Source organism: Chanos chanos, chromosome 2, assembly GCF_902362185.1.
Source record: "Chanos chanos chromosome 2, fChaCha1.1, whole genome shotgun sequence".
Classification (NCBI taxonomy): Eukaryota; Metazoa; Chordata; class Actinopteri; order Gonorynchiformes; family Chanidae; genus Chanos; species Chanos chanos.
Genome location: NC_044496.1, coordinates 59,614,440 through 59,631,969, shown reverse-complemented (window position 1 = coordinate 59,631,969; position 17,530 = coordinate 59,614,440). Strand labels below are relative to the sequence as shown.

Below are 17,530 nucleotides of genomic sequence, written 5' to 3'. Positions count from 1 at the left end.
TCAGGCAACACTATTGCATGAGTACACTTGCGGTTACTACTTTGTAGTAAGCGTGTTTGGGATCCGCCTTTGTCCGCTTCTGATTGGTCAGTGCTCTTGATCGCCATTAAAGATTGGCTTGTTCACTTCACAATTACATTCCGTCGTCATGTCACATTTAGAAAATTCAGTTGCTAATTTTCAAAATTTTACAAGATCTGACAATTAAATCACATAAGCCAAAACACAAGCGCCGCATCTCATCCATCAACCACAACCTAAAGACCAGTTCGTATTTTTGTGTATCTGTGTCTCTCCATGGACCACTGAACAAAATGCTTAGGTGACGTCCTCTGAACATTTTAAAACGCTAACGTATGAATACTACCTCTTACATGAACGAAAAGTTCATTTGTCGTACGCTTTGTGATGTGAAAAGCCAAGATCGCATCCTTTGCCCTTAGTATGTCTAATTCAAAAGATAGTTTCGACATCTAGTGGACAATCAAAATTCTTGCCAGTACTATGGGTTAGGACTGAGCTTGCCATTCAGAGTCATTTCTACAACTCGTCTTCGTCCGTTTGAGATCTGCTTCTGAGATGCGAGGCCTGCGGGTGAATACATATGAAAACGTTTTTCTACTGTGTGAAGTGAATTTTAACGTCTTACTGTATTAAAAGAAATATTAAGTAAATAATTCAGTATATATGTCTACATATACAGTATGTATATGTGTTTCTTTTCAGTGCATATTGGCATTAGTAAAGCTCTGTGTAGAGGTGTGTAACTGATTTATTCTGCGCTCTCCTCTCCCTCCCAGTTAAAGAGAGGTCGAATTCATTTTTAAACTGTAAGAAACACTTTTCCATTAGTGTAGCTCTCAGCTATGGCCATGTTCTCAGTGGGTATTTTTACAGGTTTTACCAAAACAAAAGGAAGAAATTCCTGTCTACCAGCAAAAAACTATCATCTCTAAATGTCTGAGGGATAATCTTTAACAGTATAAAATAAATTATGAAATATAAATCACAACAAAATCTCTATCGGCGCTGGAGATAACAAAAACACATTTTTTGTCCTTAAACATAATGGTTCTTAGATCTGTGCTCAACCAGCAATATCTCAGTTTTAAACCAATAGATGAAAAAAATTGATGAAAAGTATAAAGATTGAAATGGAACTGCTTGAACCACTTATACCTGTTTAATTAGGTTATCAAATAGAATTGGAAACTGGGAAAACTGGTCTGTAAATTTCCGTAAGCCTTTAAAAGGTTGAGTCCAAATAGTGAGCAACAGAACAGAGATCTGCTATGTTCTTTCTCTGTGGAAACAAATGACCATGTTCCAGTGGAAGACACTGGTTTAACTGATCTGATTACAGATCAATTCAATTACAATCACATCTTCCTGTGATTCTTGTTGACTGTAGATACATTGGAATTGACTGTAGATACTCTGTAATGGACAGATAACTACTGTAATTCCAGTGATTCCTGTGATTCCAGTTCAGTCAAGAGGAACCCTTTGCCCTTAGAAGCTGTAAACAGTGATATTGGGCTCTAAATAAACTTGAACTTGAACTTGAACTTGAACCGCAATGGACAACTGAATAGACAGAATGGTAAAAAACTTGTCAATGGACTGATCACCATCCTTACAGGTGGTTTAAACAGGTCGAGTAATAAACAAATAAATAAACAGAAAGTACCTCATCTCGAAATGATTTATGTAGCGACCATCTGTTTGGCTCTCTGAGTAGAGTGATAAGATTATCTTATGGAGCATGGTAATGAGTTTAGAATGATGAGAGTTTTGGTGGCATGCAATCCCGGATTAGATAATCATTTACCAACATAGATCTAATAACCTATCATATATTTGGTGTTGGATAATAATTCACCCAATTTCTAGATCTGAAAACCATGCACAGTGTGATGGCATCTACACAAAGACTTATAGTCTTTCCTCACTCATGTGGAATCAGAAAGAGTTAGAATGGTAGTGGATTACAAATTAAACTCTAGCAAACACAAGCAATGATTGAGAGTGGCTGTGATCTGCTTTCAGTGATGTTTAACGCTCAGGATTGGCTTCTCCAAACAACAGAATGGGTTCTTTACCAACAGCTCCTCAAGAGACATTACAGAAATTCTCTGAACATCATATCAGTCCACTACAGATGGAAAGATGTAGCAGACAAATGAACAAGGCATAGGGTTGGAAATTATTTTATATGATGTCAGGTTAATGTTGACAGTTTGTATTGCATTCTACTGTGTGTCATCACCAATTGCCTAATGTGCTGGGAGAGTCGGGCAGGTCAGATGAAAGTTCAGGTCAGATGAAAGGTTAGGGTCAGATGAAAGTTCAGGTCAGATGAAAGGTTAGGGTCAGATGAAAGGTTAGGGTCAGATGAAAGATCAGGGTTAGATGAGAGTTTTAGTTGTGGGTCAGGAGGCAAATGCCAACATATGCTAATGGCAGCTCAGAATGCTTACACGCACACAACACTGACATTCCACTTCAAAGTAACTCTCTGTACTTATTCTCTCACTACATCTCACTGATCATAAATAACTGAGAACAGTAGACATCCTGGTAACCAGCTCAGTTCACATTTAATTAGTACTGAAATATGTAAAAAAAAGAGAAAAAAAAGACTGTTCTGTGTTGAATATTGAAGTGAATTGTCATGCTTGTTCAGAGATGCTGGATTTGCATTTGCAGGTCAGGTTTTACTTTATTAAGTGTAGATGTTGTGTAAGGACTTACAGATGCCCAACGTACTATGTAGCAGAGATGTAGGTTTTTTTTATTAACACGAAGGCTAGCTTCTCCTGACAACAATGTTCTTCCAAAAAAATACTGACACCTCCACGTCATCTCTTGCGGACAGAGATGGTTGTCAAGGCAACCATAAACACAGTCTACATTAAGATTAAACATAACAAAAAGAACTTCAAAGAACTCACAGATGGTAGAATCAGGGTTTTCAGGAAGACAGAGTACGCCAAGGTTAACACCAAACAATGGAAAAGGCAGGAGCACTTATACGAAACTAAACAAGGCTTAACTAACTAAAGACAGGTGGAAACAATGATTACACTAACAGGACTACACCAAAACCAGGAAGTAACAGAACTTGATTAAAACAGGACTAAACCAAGAAACCATGAAGAAAATAGAGACTTAAACCAACACTGACCACTAGAGGGAGAAATGAGATGAACTACATAAAACAGGTAAGGACAGAGCAGGACACAGAGGGACAGGGTGCGACATGAATTAACTAATCAAAACATGATCCTATGCTTGATAGAAAACTACATAAGTTTTAGATGAACAGGAAAAGTAGCAAAACCATAAATTAAATGAATAAGTAGAAATTGACAGTTTTGCAGATATATAAATTGCAGATATATAAATTCAAAAGGTATTTATTTTTAGGCCATATGCCATGGAAGAGAAAGAAGTCTCGATACCAAGACAGGAATCATAAGGCCCACTGAAGGTGTCCAGCTGTGTAGTTCTGTCTTATGGTATGATTTGGAGTTGTCTCTGAGGCTAAGCACATGTAGCAGTGTGTTCTCTTTTACCTGACAGAGAATGGATGGTTTCAACACCCACTCAGTCCTCACAAAGTCACTCTGACAAAGAGCCCTGACTAGATTAGCATTCCCTACATGCAAAACATTCAGTGGGAAAAGCCTATTTTAAGAGGCTGACTGAAGCTGCCTCATCTAATTTCATTCTCAGATCTGAGCATCTAACAAAGTCCTCTTGCTAATGTGTCTAAAGGCCTTGTTAGGTGATCAGATCTGAGAATGAAATGTGGAAGTTAGTTCTCAGCCAAAAAAAAATGGAGTTAACCAGAGACAAGAATCTTTGCCAAGTCATTACTACTAATGAGCCTAAGCTGCGTAATTAGATGTGTTCAAATGTCATAAATAAGAACCTCTGAAATACAGCATTGCTGAGGTCTACCCCAGAATGGGCTTGATTTAGGGGCCCATCAAAGTGTGACATAGACCAAAAAGAATGTGTCTCATTGCTATGAGTACTGTAGTACTTTTCATTGGAAGTTGTCATGAGGAGTATTGACCAATTCTATCTGTGTATTTATTTGGCTGCAGTGAGAGCTGAGCAATGGGCAGCGGTCAGGCCAGGTCACTCTGACATTCAGGTGACAAGCCTGAGTGTGATGACTCAAAGGACTCACTTGCACATGCAGCAGGCCTCTGATGCTGCTCACTGCTCCTCGTTAGCACTCCATTCATCTGTGCGGTCTTTTCTCAGGGATCATAAGAGCCTGGAGGAGTATCACAGATGGTCTTGCCTTGCTCCTCTGACCCACCGACATCCACCTGGGCTGAATTGAAACCCTGACAGGTGAATGGGTCCTCGAAGTTTGCATTGACATGTAGAATGCTGCACTCAGTGACCTTTGCTGCTTGAAAGACCACCACAGGAGGGCAGCATATAACATTACCAGGCCGCACTCACCCGCATTATCAAAGACAGGATTTCTTTTTCTTTCTTTCTTTTTTTTTTCTTTCTTTCTTTCTTTCTTTCTTTCTTTCTTTCTTTCTTTCTCTCTTTTTTTTTTTAACTTACATTAGTGAGTAACTGAGCCCAGTAACTAATTTTGGAGATTAGAAAAATACACTTTTGTACAGCCAGTCTGAAAACAGAAAACATGTCATCCAAAACTGCATTAGTGAAACTTCACATTTTCAACATATGGACTCGTTACACATTAAAAAATCTACTGATGTCAGTGTTCTTAACAGTGGTGGCTGTGTGGATGCTCAATGTCAGAATGAATTTGTAAAATTACATAACGCTGTTTTAGCTCTGTCAGACTGCATATTTAATGCATAATATGACTTACTAATTTTTAAACTGTAAATGACAGAAATAATATATCACAACAATAACATTGACGAGATAGGTTGTCAAAATGATCCCATATGTCAACAAAGGGAACCCTTTCAAGCTTTTTATTAACTGAAGCCTCCAACCAACATAAATCTCTGTTCTGACACCTTGACAGCATTTTGCTGACATTCTGTCTGATAGTTTTCCTTCCACTAAAATAACAGTGTTTCGTCATGCATTCCTCCTGCATGCTGACAGCCTGAGGAGCGATAACTTCATGGGACACTTTTATTAGAAACCCGATAAGATTTTCAGAGGGTTGGACCACTTGACGAGTAAGTCTGCTGCGGCCTCATAGAAGAGATGTGTTGAGTGTAGGGCAATAATGGAATGGTTCCCACACACCTCCAAAGCCTCAGAACTCTCCAGAAGGGGCTGGGATGCTGGGAATGAATGGAGTATGAGGAAGGAGCTGCAGAAGTGAACCTGCAGACTTTAAATACACAGAGGAATTGTTTTCTCACATTCTGTCTGGTCTGTCTGAATCGGCAGTGTAGAATAGCAGAGTGTTTGCATGGAGTTGGGGTGTTTGGGATCTGCACTTTAGTGTCCATGTAACAATCATTTAGATTATAATTGTAAATGATTTTAAAATCATTGTACATGATTTTAACTAAAACATTTTAGTAAGCAGGTGCAATAAATGAGCGATCAAAATACTGTGTGAATGAATTCCAGGCTCAGAGTTAATAGCAAAAATGCATTTGCAATGCAGTGGTCTGAATGTAGAAAAAAGGGGGAAATGAAAAAAAACAGCAGCAACAACAAAAAAATGGTTATTTACCCCAACACTAGTTTGTATTATGTGTTGGTAAATGAAAAGATCATTTTGATTAATAGTTCTAAGGACATCAAGTTCCTGAAGCTGCTGAGTGCACTTTTAGACCTCAGACAAATACCACCCTCATAAGTCATGAGGAGGAGGTCAGACTAGAGTTTGGTCCACATTACAGGCTGACCCATGACCCAGGCCAATGCCACGGCATACTTATGAGCCAGAGGGCACTCTTGTCTTTGGCCTGGGCATTGCCGAGGTATCAGTGAACAGCCCAAATCAGTGAACCCCCCCCCCCCCCCCCCCCCCCCCCCCCGGGTTTATTTATGCCCACCATAGTGCTTTGTTCTCCTTTTAGTGGCTGCATCAGAAGATAAAACAGATATGTAGAATATTCTAAGAGAGATAAGGGGAGATTTATGTCTAAATGCTATGTATGGGAGTAATTGGCAAAAGCCCTTTGATGCGATGAAACGTTGTATGGGCTGTATCTCCTTAACCAGGACCTGACCAGATGTCCTGTGTGTCAGTGGGGTTTGAGTGGGGGGATATATTAGGTATGAGGTGAACAAAGAGACCCTGATCTACAATCCTTACAAACACAAAACATCCTCCTGACACATTGTATAAAATGTAGGAAGACAGATGTGTCCCAGCTTAGAGTTACTTAATTTCTTAATCTTAAGTTAAAAATGAACAGCGAACCTTGTGGATAATATCTGACAGATGATGTACTAAACCCAAGGAAATTAGACAGATTTTTATGTTCTAACATTTCTAGCTTTCATCTCCATTGGTTCTGCACTATGCTGTCCACTTTTAATTTATTCCCCTAAACCCAGATGGTGTCTTCACTATGCTGTGGGATCACTAGGTAAAGAATGCTAAAGTGTGTCATTACACAAACTCACAAACTTTTTGAAGGATCAGCAGAGGAGTTTGAGCGCAGTCATACTCTTGATGTGACTAGTATTTGGCTTTAATGACAGAGCCCTGAAGGCAGCAGGGACAGTCTAATCAGTTTAAACTGTCAACTTCATCATTTAGAATCTGTGGTGAACCCCTCACGGAGCTGATCTCTCCAAAACTCTCCCTTCCCTCTCCCCCTCAGTAGCTCTTTCAGATTCACACTATGTTAAGTTTCAAATATGAGGCTCAAACCTAGAAAAGCACTGTGAGTTGCTGAACTGTCAGTCTGTTGTAAATCTAGCTACTTCAACACACAGAATAATGTTCCTGTTGGCTTCCTGCTGTCATTGCTAATGATCTCTGTAAACAGATGTATTGATACTTGCTGTTGAGGCGTAGGCTGTGTGGCTTTGTTCTCCATTTGTGTGGAGTGTCACCTGAGAGATATGATAAACACAGGCAGCACTGGTGACAGTTTAATCCCAGGATTTAAGAGCTGGGAACTGAGCTGTGATAGGAGCAGGACTGAGAGAATTTGGGTCAGATAACACTGTTTACACCTCTCTCTTAATCTTAATCAGACCAACTCACATTCAGATGAGCCCTGATCTGGACCCTGCTAAAGGAAAATCAATTAGCCCTACATTTATGCCCTGGTGTAATGTACTTTTAAAATGTATTTATATAGAAGATGGTCTACTAAAAACAGCATCACATGCTTTACAAATGCTCTAACATGACACAGACTTTCTTAATGTGCTGAAATTTTGCCTTTTCTCACATCAACTTGAATTTACCCAGCAAAGGAAGGGCTTCATAAAACCCAAGCTGAAAATGGAGGGCTGTTATGAAAGCTAATGAGACATTCGTAAAGAAAGAAGCAACAAAGGAATTTGGGAATATTTTGGCGTTTATACGGGACAATAACAAAATAATGCAATAATACAATAATGCATATGAGAATGGCAGCTTTGAAAACTCCCTTGGCTACTGAAGAGACAGTCCTGCTGAAGTTACGCAACAACATGTCATACACTCTACTTTTTACTCCCTATTTGTTTGTGTCCTATTACTTTAAGGACACTTTATGGCCATAAAAAAGATGCTCTCCTCATGGCCTGATCACTTTTACAGTGCTGATGTATTTATCTCTGTTCCAGCTAAAAGCAGGAGAGAATAAAACTCCCACTTTCTTCCTACAGCAAAACAGCCAGAGGAGGCAAATTGTGAATCATGTCTTCTGGCCCAATTAGGTTAGAGACACATCTCTAATTTGAAACCACCCTAGAGGCCCACAAAAACACAGCAGGGACTTGGTGACCGACAGACAGGGGAGCAGTGCACATCAGAGTGCTTGGGGCGTTTCTTTTTGCCTCCGTCCAGAAAAGCTTTCACAGACTTCTTTGAAGTCTCCATTCACAGCTTTGTGTCTTCTAGTGAGCGGTTGCGAACATCTCTTCCCATCATTACATCGTGGCTGGGCCAAAGCACTTATGCTTAAGTGTATGTTTCATTAGCATTCACATAGAGAGCCATGGAGCCTCTGAGAAAGGAGACACTTCTGCAGGTCTTGTCAATCACACATGAAACGAATGCGCCTTCATTAAACTGGATTAAGGCACCAGCTTTTGTCACCCACTAATCCCTTTTCTTTAGCCGTTCTTTTTACCCATTTGGAGGAGACTGCACCTACTGCCCACACAATCACCCATTTTTACTCCATGTCTCAAAGCAGTATTTGACCTAATGCTTGACAGACAAGGTGGTTGGCAGAATGGGCCCTAATAACATGTGCTTGTAATTCCATTAAAATAGACAGGAATCCGTATGCCTAGAACCCATACACCTGACCACCACAGCCAAATCAAACAAGCATAATAACATTTGTGTAAGCTAAATGTACTTGCAACAGACCAACTTCTTATGACCTTACAAACATTTACACTAAATATTTTAGTGTTGTATTTTTACTGCAGCATTATTATTAACTTATAAGACACTGGAAATGTCGTTGTCTCGGTAACATGAGTCTGAATTAACACAAACCTTGTGAGCAATAGAATATTAATAGCAAATTATAAATTTAAAAAATGAGCAATCAAGCTATTTACAGAGAGGCAATGTGAGTGACCTGTGAATATTTGCTTCAGTACTTTGCCCCCTCCCCCTTTTTTTAAGCAGAAAAACTTATTTAGTATTTCAAAAGCCCTAATGTCTGACAGTGAAAGTATGATTAAATAGATTGTGTGCTGAATATTTCCAATTTGACTTTGAAGAACCATTTAAATGGGTTCTTTTTATTCTTTTTTAAATGTTTGTCTTTTTAAAAGGATGTTTCTGTACAAATATGACACTGTGTATTATATAACTGAAATACAGTCCCTGCCACAGACGCTGCCCTACGGAAACTTCACAAGGATTTGAACTTAAAAGAAGGAACTCTTTTGCAGAAAGACAGAGTGTGATGGCTTCCAGCACACGGCAACCCTCTTCATTCTTTAAAAATATGCAGTGATGAGCTTGGTCATGCAAAATGAGAACAGCACAAGACAGTGAAATGGGTCTAGCCACCAGAGACTGCAGATTCAAAACCACTACTTCCCAGGGCTCAGTCATCTCTGGGCATGCCAGATCGTGTAGAGTCATGTGTCATGAACTGGATGAGACTGAGTGCAAGTGCAAAAACTGCAAAAAAAAAAAACCCCAAAAAACCCTGAAAAAGTCTTTTATTTGAAACCATCAGGTCAGGGAGACAGGTAAACTAAGAGTAACAGCACTTATCCAAGAAAAGACAGAGTGAAGAGTGAAAAGACAATGGTGTATATACATGTAGACAGTGAATGGTGTATATACATGTAGACAGTGGATGGTGTATATACATGTAGACAGTGAATGGTGTATATACATGTAGACAATGGATGGTGTATATACATGTAGACAGTGAATGGTGTATATACATGTAGACAGTGGATGGTGTATGTACATGTAGACAGTGGATGGTGTATATACATGTAGACAGTGGATGGTGTATGTACATGTAGACAGTGGATGGTGTATATACATGTAGACAGTGGATGGTGTATATACATGTAGACAGTGAATGGTGTATATACATGTAGACAGTGGATGGTGTATATACATGTAGACAGTGAATGGTGTGTATACATGTAGACAGTGGATGGTGTATATACATGTAGACAGTGAATGGTGTATATACATGTAGACAGTGGATGGTGTATATACATGTTGACAGTGGATGGTGTATATACATGTTGACAGTGGATGGTGTATATACATGTAGACAGTGGATGGTGTATATACATGTAGACAGTGAATGGTGTATATACATGTAGACAGTGAATGGTGTATATACATGTAGATAGGGGTATATGTACACGTTTAAGAGCAGAGTTAATTAACAGAACAAAGGTGTGACTAGGAAGAAGACAACACACAGGCTAAATCAATGAAAACTTAGCTGTAATTGGCCAGCCGCGGGGGAGAGTGAGAACAAGTGTGTGACAACATGAATAAATGCTGAGGTCAGGGTTAGGCAAACCATAGGGAACTTTAGAGTTCAGAGAACATATAGGGCTTCAGCTGCAAGTCTCATGTGGAAATTGTACTCGGTATTGATCGGTATTTGAGATCTCAAGAAAACAACTGTTTTCCCGTGATAATGAATTAATTATGCCATTATCACGGGAAAACAAAGTTTTGTAATTTCATGATAATGACATAAATAAATTGAGATCTCGAGAAGACAACGAAAAATAACACGTTATCACGGGAAAACGGAATTCATGGCATCTTAGGGCTTCCATGGGTAATGATAGCAAGAACTATAGTGTGAACAGAAAGAGGACTGAGGCCCCATCAGAACTGAAGTGGACCAGGAAGAGAACTGAGTCCTCTTTCAAATGAACTCACAGTGTGAACACAAAAAGAACTGAGTCTCTTTTCTCGTGCTCCACTTTTTGGTCCACTTTAAAAGGACTGAGTTTGGTTCGTTTAAAAGGGACTATACGTGAAAACACCCTTATACTGTATATAAATAGCTGTAATAAAATAATATTTCTTGTGTACAGTTAGGGTAAGAGTTCAGGTTAAGCTTGTGTCTCAGGCTTTTAGTTTTCTTGGGTCAGTAGTGACTCAGAGGAAATACTGGGGATATATTATATATTCCAATATATTATATGTTCCTTATCTCGATTTTAACACATGTAAACCTGCACATGCACAAAAATCACTTGTTTACAATAAATTACAAATGTAGTAGAGGAAAGGGAGCTGCCCATAGCTGGAGTCTGAGTAATGCTCAGCTCTGGTCTTCTTCTCAGTATTTGCATGCATATTAATATTAGTCACTCACAGGCAAAGTGTGAGCCAAGAGAAGGTGCCAGCTGATTCTGCTGACACAGCAATGTTACAGGCCCATAAGTGTCTCACATTCCTATCACTTTCCAAAGCAATTACATGTGAGCTAAACAGCTCTGGAATACCTACTCTTATGAAGTTTAGCATGGACATCCTGCCCATGGGTAGGACCAACATGAATGCATTTGGATTTGTGTGGATATCTACACTTTGTTGTGGACTGGACCACTACATTGACACCTGTATTGGTATATACTACATCAGTAGGAATTCTTCTAAGTTGACTCCTCAATGGCTTTAAGGCCTAGAGCTGAGAGACAGCGGTGGTTCTGAGACTGGTTCTGTGGGTCTGAGACTGGCTCTGTGGTTCTGAGATTGGTTCTGTGGTTCTGAGATTGGTTCTGTGGTTCTGAGACTGGTTGAACAGTGTGAGCTTCTGTCTGTTAGGGTTAGGGTTAGGGTTATCAGTTATCCCTCTAACCAGACTCTGAGTTAGGGTTAGGGTTATCAGTTATCCCTCTAACCAGACTCTGAGTTAGGGTTAGGGTTAGGGTTATCAGTTATCCTTCTAACCAGACTCTGAGTTAGGGTTAGGTTTGGGATATGACAACTATCTTATCCAGCAGTGTTTCCAGTCACCATGGAAACCCTGTTTGCTCAATGCTCTGAAGGCCTGCTGAGGCCAAACTGGACTAGGGAAAATGAACTAAACATCAAAATGCTGATTCTGAAATAGTTTGATACCTTTATCTGCCTGAGAGGAGAGAATATGCAGAACAGTTGATGGGTTTGTTGTCTGGTCCTAAAGAAACAAGTTGCCTATGACTGCAGATTGACAATCACAGCCAGACAAGCTGAGTCTGCTCTAGTACATTCTGTACATGTTTGTGTCACACCTGAAAGAGGTTCCTATACTGCAAGACCTTAAAGAACCAGATCCAGTAAGAGAGGACACACACACACACACACACACGTATACAGAGAAATGGTGGCAGAGAGACCCCAGACCAAAACATATCGAAGAAAAACAAAATGCAAAATTCATATACTCTTTTTTTTTTTGGTTTATTGATGGAGTAAACATTTGACTGATTGATTTACATTTACTTTGTTCTTTGTAGATGAATGCATTAGGCCTATGAATATTATAAATTGACTTTGAGGCAACACTGTACTTGATGCTTCCTGAAAAGCATATCAATATATTCATCTCTTTGTATTTATGAATCATTCGGATAATTAACTGTAGAGGGTGTTACAAGCAACATATGTACATATTTTCAATAGAACTAAAGCAATTCTCTCTCTCTCTCTCTCTCTCTCTCTCTCTCTCAAACTTTTAGTGACAGAATGTACATAAGAGATCAGTCCATTCAATTTATGTCAGTGAATTTGGGTTGATGATTTTTCGTAATATTTCACGTTTATGAATTAGGCTTTACATTTCACATCTGAGCATTAACTCAACGAGAAAAACAAGTTTCAGTGACATTAAAATCAAATAAAACTGGAGAAAAATCTTTGGACTGAGTGCAGTTCAGCTGCCATGTAAAAAGAAAATCACATCTGTGTAAATTGACCCAAAGCGAACTGGACTTGAAATGCTGAAACTGGGTAATGGCCCATGATTGGTTGAGATACATATGTGGGGTTGTCCCCGTTTGTATGAGCGTCAGGTTACAGTAGCAGTGTTCTGCGAGAGGTGGCCAATCTGCCAGATCGCAGTTACTGCGTTCCGACTGGGATCGCACTGAAAGAGGGCGGAAAGATCGTACCATCCGACTCCCTGCTTATTTTTTTTTCTTACAGAATCCCCACATAGATAATGGGAGTCGCAGAAATTTCCATCAAGTGAATGAACCTCCTGGTATCAACCATTGCTCACGCGGGGATACAAAATTTCATCCGGACCTCTATTTACTGGGCAGAGAAGTCGCGCAGAAGCATTACCAACGAAACATTTTTCACGGAAATTGTACTGCTGAAAAGACAAGAACAGATCCTCTAAACAATTATCATAAGGTGAATACTTTCGAGAGGATTGCAGTGCGTAAAATGAGTCCCGTGGATTTCGATCCATGCATATGTCTGTTAATTATGATGAATTATAGGATCAGATAGAGATCGTTTATCTTTGATTTTTTAAAAAAAAAAATGCATCCATGAACAGCTGACAGAACGCAGTTTCGCAAGATGATCTTCTTCTTCTTCTTTTCTTTCTTTCTTTCTTTTTTCTTTTTTTTTTTGTAGTCCGAGACACCTGCAATACCAGTGCCGAAACATCAGTCTAGTCACATGGAGAGACACGGGCAACTGATGGAACTTGGCGAAATGAACTGTCTCATGTGAAGCCACAGGTTCTCGGGAATAATATACTTAGATATCCTTAGCTTGTGTTCACTGACCATCGACCGCAAAGGAATACAGTTTGCTGACGAAAAAGAGACTCTTTGTAGTTCAACCAAGGACAAGTGTTCAAGAAGCAGTACAATAGGATATGTATTCGATAACGATTGCACATGCTCCCGATTGACCAGCAACAGAATTTGCGAGCCAAACAGTTCATTAAAAAAACGTTTCATTCTTCCCTTTGAAACATCCTTCAGCGCATCGGTGACCATGGCTAGAAACGGTTGTTGGAGATTTTACCTTTGGATTTGTGTCGTCGTATTTAGGTTTACATCGCCTTTAGCCAAATCCCTGGAAACAGTCATATGGAACACACAAAATCCCAAGTAAGTGTAGCATTTTGGTACTTTATCCTATTCTACAACGTTCAAAGGTGCCTAAAGGTAGGCAACTCGGCTCTACTTATATGGTGTTTCATTTCTTCATTTTTCAACAACATAGCATACCGGTTTTAGGTAGACAAAATGGTGTATTCAGTCGCATACTAAAATGCATATGTGGAAATTGCAGCCCCTAAACAGTCAGTTGTGTCAAGGAGAATGTACAGTTTTACATTGGTTCAGGACATATCTAACTGTGCTGACGATTAAAGGACTGTTTCGGCAAAACCCAGTACATGAACCTTTAAAAATAAAATCCACATGTTTTGTGAAATTCCTAGAAGAAAACCTAGGACAAGCCGTACAATCCGCCATCACTTTTTGCAAGTTATAAAATTGCAAGTCGCTTTGGCAGGGACAACATATGTATGAATAAACAAAAAGCATAATCAGACAGAAGTCCAAACACTTTTTACAAGTCTTTGTATCAAAATTACGATGTAAAGTGTCTTAGTAGTTTAGTTGTTCACCGTTCGAATTTCTTTGATTTTCGAAACTTGATGGTACTTTCGGAACTTGATGGTATGTGTTATTGGAATGTGTAATCATTTCTACATTCTAACGTTTAGAGAAAATACTAAAAATAACAACAACAACAACAACAATAATAATAATAATAATAATAATAATCACAACAACAACAATATTTGTTTGCTCTTGTGCTGCGGAGAAACCATTGTTTTAGCGCATCTGAAATTCAACTGGACAAGCGCTCAGCATCTGTCGCTGAAAGATGCCTGGACTGGTCTGTCTGGTTTGTTTGTTTGTTTTTTGGCTAGTTTACAAGGTCAGATACAGATGATTTAATGAAGAAAGCGGTGTAGATTTTTAGTGTCACACATTGACAGTCTACAATGCCAGTCAATATATTCATTAATATATTTTCTACCCCACGTGACGCATATAAATTATTTGTTATGACTGAGAGACAGACTTAATCTTTCAGTTTTCAGTTTTTAATCCGTAGTGTTGTCTTCACTGAGTCCAAAAGTGCAACCCTATCGGAGGTGGAGTTGTAAACATGCCCGTATGTAACGTGAATAAGTTGAATAAACATCTAATTGTTGGAAGAAACTTGAACAGTGTTGTTCAGCAGTTTTCTTTTTTAACTATTAACACGTTTGTCTCTTTTCAGTGCTGTTATGCTACAACATTCAGATTCTCTCAGTCTGTTATCAACGCCATGTCAAGTGCTTAATGTTGAAGGTTTTCATGAAATCATGTGAAATCATGAAATCATGTGCCAGGGTAGTTTCACTGTAGGGCAATTACTAAGAAAGTTCACCAGTTGGATTAGTTCTATGTTGTTGCTTTTTATTGACCTGTTCAGATAGTATTAGCCGTACTAGTTCTGTTCAGTCCTTCTGCAAAGTAGGAGCCTGAGTATGCTGAACTGTTGTGTACAAGTGTTTGTGGTTTTCCAGTTGTGTGAGCACACAGTGTTTTATTTGATTCACTGAAGGATAAAAATAAAATAAGTAAAGTTACACAAAACTAAAACTGCTACTAACATTATTATTATTATTATTGTTGTTGTTGTTGTTGTTGTTGTTGTTGTTGGAGATGAATCGCTCATTATTCTTTAGATTTTTTAGTGTTCTATGCTGGTTGATGTTTTTAGCACTGATCAAAACAATTTGATTAAAAGCAATATCGTATTTTTCATTGTTTATATTCTTGTACATAAAGATGTTAAAATTTTATTTTAAAAATCATCTTTCCTCTGTCCCCATTTCAACCCTCCATGCAACTCGTATTTGTATTGCAACATAAATCAATTAATATCGGTTTAGCTCTTGGCCAAAGTACGACTGTGCCCAGTAAGAACAAAAATTCTATTGTAGCATCATGTTGAAAACACATACACAATTTATTTAGCCATGGATAAACAACCCAGCATCACTGAGAATAAAAATTCAAATTCAAATTTTATTTGTCATACACACAACCATAAAACAGTCTGACGCGCACTGAAAGGCTTATTATGACTGACCGTGACATAAAGATAAAAAGTGAAGGATAAACTGTTATATTCACATATTGACCAGAAATTACTGTTATACAGATGGAGAGAGAAAAATATAAAAAAATGTAAGGTAAGGGAAAATACAAAAAAAAAAAAAACAGTATAAAAGATATATAGGTAAATACAGCAGCAGTATGACGGCACAGGAACTGCCATCGCCACCAAATTTTGTCTGATTCATTCTTTCATTGTTTTTCTTTGTTTTCTTTGTTTTTACACAGCAGGACAATGTCTCATAACTTCCTCCAGTCTCATCTGGATTTACAGTGTGTTGGACTCTCTTTGGAGACCATTACTGCTGTAGCTAGTAAATATATCTGTCCACCCCTTACCATGCTGGAAACAATGACAACACATTCTTATAGAGCACTGTCCAACAGGTCACGAGTGATGAGAGTGAGAATGTGGAGCTTTTGAGTTTTCTGTGTTTGCAGCTTGTTTTCACTCAAGGTTATCACTCATCCTCTTTGTTCTTAATGGCAGATGTTGACTTGTTTAATTTCAACCCTTCACTTCCAGGTCATTTGCAGAGAGCAGGAGGTTAGAGAACAATGGAGAGGAATCACGGTGTAAATTCAGTGGTGAGGTGGACCTGTTGCTCAGTATGAAAAGATTTAAGCTGGATAAAAGTCTGAGCAGGTCAATTAAAAAAAGCCTGTCAGCTGTTTTTCAAAAAAAGAGTTCAATTTCTTTTACATTTCGGATGGAGTTTTTCAAATTGTAGTGGAAATTGTAAACAGTTTGATATACATACAGTATAATTTATAGATATGTAAAACATGCCACATTAAGTCAGTCATTTTTTATTACAGGTTTGAAAACTTAGCTCTATACAGAGGAGCTGTGATGTTTCCACTTTAGGATCTTTTACCATGTAGAGCTCACGCTGATTTTCTCTTTCTTTTTTAAACCAAAGACCACAAATACCAGTTGTTGTTTATTCCTCTGGACAAGAAGAGCAAGGAGAGGAAAAATGCACATTAGACACTACTTTAAAAACTGCAATTATGAGCAACTTTTCTCTTTGGGGCATTCATTGCATCTCGAAAGTGTCCGAGGATGGGTTGCTTGTCTGTTGCATATTTATTGAGACGCAGCTTGTAAAAGACAACCACAAACAGAAGGAAAACAAAAACGGGGACTGACAAACATTGTCATTCTGATTTGCATCAGACACTATGTGCCGAGAGTTCGAGATTCTGAGTCTCCTCAGCGTCGATGTTTCTCCATATTTTTTTTCTTCTCTTGCTCATCCAGCTTGGACCATGTGTCATGCATAGTGAATCAGGTGGTGCAGTGTGCCCTGTGTTTAACATATTAAAGGCAGACAGGGAGAGTCCTGATGTTTCTAGCAATGTTCCTGTGATCAGAAGTAGGAGTCTTAGGATGAACTGGCCCACATCCATTCATTGGGGCCTCCTAGTTGAGTTTCACACTAGCAGTGAGTAAGTGGCAGAGAAACTGTTTTTTTGTGCCGTCATGGCTATGTGACCTGTGACCCTCTTTTTCTCGTGTTTCCCAGTGATACAGATCTCATTACAAAGAGTGAAGGCTTAGAGACTTCTCAGGACTGCTTAGGCCCAGAATAATGGCAAAGTGAAACCAGCCATTGTATGAGCCCAGGCATACTGTTTTAGCTCTTATAGGAAGCAACTGGTCCTCTTGCTTTAAAGAGTGGCTGTATCTATCTTGGACAGCTGTGTCTGCTCTTGTGCTAATGCTCATTCATCTCCA

The 17,530-nt window shown here is 38.9% G+C and overlaps 1 protein-coding gene across 1 annotated transcript in view; it reads left to right on the top strand.

Moving 5' to 3' along the window:
• The first annotated feature begins 13,600 nt into the window (after nucleotides 1-13,600).
• The window catches only part of LOC115805856 (ephrin-B1-like), a 46,467-nt gene continuing 42,537 nt past the window's right edge, over nucleotides 13,601-17,530 (top strand). The window contains exon 1 of the mRNA XM_030766551.1: nucleotides 13,601-13,716. Coding sequence (XP_030622411.1) covers nucleotides 13,601-13,716 — 116 coding nt within the window. The remainder of the gene's footprint in view (nucleotides 13,717-17,530) is intronic.